We start from the raw sequence: 1816 nt of genomic DNA, 5'->3' as shown, positions 1-1816 counted from the left end.
CGCGGCACATTTACTGTTGCTTGGCTTTGATCCATTACGCATTCAAATCCACGATCGAGTAATTGCAACCGTTGGGAGAGCGGCACAAATTCACTGACGGTGCTTACGTGCAAGCGAAACTTGTGACACAGCACGAAACGTTGCTGTATGGCGTGCATTTGTTGTTCAACACTGCGGCAAGCAGCATGCGGCACAATTAATTTGAAAAATTCCAACATATTTTTTTGTTCTTCCATGTCTTTGTCGTCAGTTGGCGGCGCGCAGTTCTCTAGCATATCCTATGTAAAAGTACAAAATTACGAATATTTTAAAACAAATTTTAAACGGTTGTTTGAAATTTGCCAAGCATACCGCGTAAGTTTCAATGACCTTCATGCACGCCTTCATGTTCTTATCATCTCTGAGCAATTTGAAATATTCATAAGCAAGTTCAGGTTTGTTGCTGCGCACTAGCTCATGACAACAAGTAAAACTGGCGCTTGTTGCCACTTCTGGCGCAGCTTTGGTCAGCAAACGTATATCATCCAACATATCGGGCAGTTGCATTTTAACGACGCGTAGCATAAAAAGTGGCAAACTAATGTCTGTATTACTATCTGCTGGCCAGCCGTATTTGACTTTCATAATTTTTATAACTTGTATCTCATATTCTGTATTAATTTTCAATGCGAGTGGATGTGTGGAGTAGCGCAATTTTATAAGCGGATTTGATATTTCCGGCCAGGGCACTGGTGCACGCTGAAAGTTAATAGTTATTTTAGTTTAGTTATTTTCTTTGGAATTTTTATTAGTAACAAAGGTTTATACCTGCAAAACCAGCAGCGCGCATTCGAGTCGATCGTCTTCGTTGTGCAGCAAATCAATGCAGGCTACAGAGCGCCCTAACCAAGTGCTCAGTGAATTGCGATTAACTACCAAAAGCGAAATATATTGACGTAAAGCCTTCACTGGCGTTTTGCCCTTCTCTTGAAAAATAGGATAAAGAAAATCATATACAAGACTTTTCAAATTATCCAAATGAACGCGTTGCAAGATGCAGAGCGCTGTTTCGTCGATTGAATCCTTTAGATAATTATCCAGCGTGAATATTAGGTTGTAACGTTTTTTCAGAACGGACAGGTCCTGAAGCGCATTAACGAGATCGTGCAATTTAGCAATATTGCGGTCATGCTGACGGCGTACATCGCTGAGAGGACAGTAAAATATTTTGATACAGTATTAAATAGATAGGCAGTAATTAATATTGAACATCCTGTCTGCTCAATCCGATCTTTATACCAGACTCACCAATGCATAAAACGTATTTCCTCGAATATCTCTGCCACTTTGGTTGCAAATTCCAACCCAATTTCTGGCCAATGTTCAGCGTATTGCAATGTTCTCGTTTTTTGTATACTCCATTCGGCAAAGTATGGCATTAATTTTGGATGCGTCTTACTGACAGTGGGCACGAATTGTCGCAGCCATTGCACTATGTTGAAGGGTTCAATATGACTCGGTATTAAACTGAGAAGTTGACAAATTTCTTTCTCATTCAAATGGGGTATCAAAGCAGAAGTGTGTCGTTTCCAAATCAAGCATGCTGCCGGCATATCTGTCTTAAATAATGCAATAACCATTTTAATCAGATTTGAATGGTATACAAATTTCGACCATTCTGAATTGACCTCATAGGGATCAATTATGGCAAGCGTCTCAAGGCGACGTAGTTGTTCATTTATCTCTAAGACATCATCGTTATCATTCTACAAAATGAGATATTGAATAATCCTATATTTAAAGATATTAAGCTATTTTAATACTTCTTCATCCAAAT

General features: G+C 39.2%; 1 protein-coding gene across 1 annotated transcript in view; it reads right to left on the bottom strand.

Moving 5' to 3' along the window:
* The window catches only part of LOC118751931, a 2613-nt gene extending 855 nt beyond the window's left edge, over positions 1 to 1758 (bottom strand). The window contains exons 1-4 of the mRNA XM_036486760.1: positions 1288 to 1758; positions 808 to 1186; positions 352 to 738; positions 9 to 278 (exon numbers count right to left, since the gene is read on the bottom strand). Of these exons, the coding sequence (XP_036342653.1) occupies positions 9 to 278; positions 352 to 738; positions 808 to 1186; positions 1288 to 1619 (1368 nt within the window). The 5' untranslated portion in view covers positions 1620 to 1758. The remainder of the gene's footprint in view (positions 1 to 8; positions 279 to 351; positions 739 to 807; positions 1187 to 1287) is intronic.
* Positions 1759 to 1816: the final 58 nt, after the last annotated feature.

The sequence above is a fragment of the Rhagoletis pomonella genome, unplaced genomic scaffold, assembly GCF_013731165.1.
Source record: "Rhagoletis pomonella isolate Grant_MI unplaced genomic scaffold, Rhpom_1.0 Rhpom_scaffold_00001, whole genome shotgun sequence".
NCBI classification, from domain to species: domain Eukaryota; kingdom Metazoa; phylum Arthropoda; class Insecta; order Diptera; family Tephritidae; genus Rhagoletis; species Rhagoletis pomonella.
The sequence above is the reverse complement of the archived record's forward strand: the minus strand, read 5'-3'. Positions and strand labels throughout refer to the sequence as shown.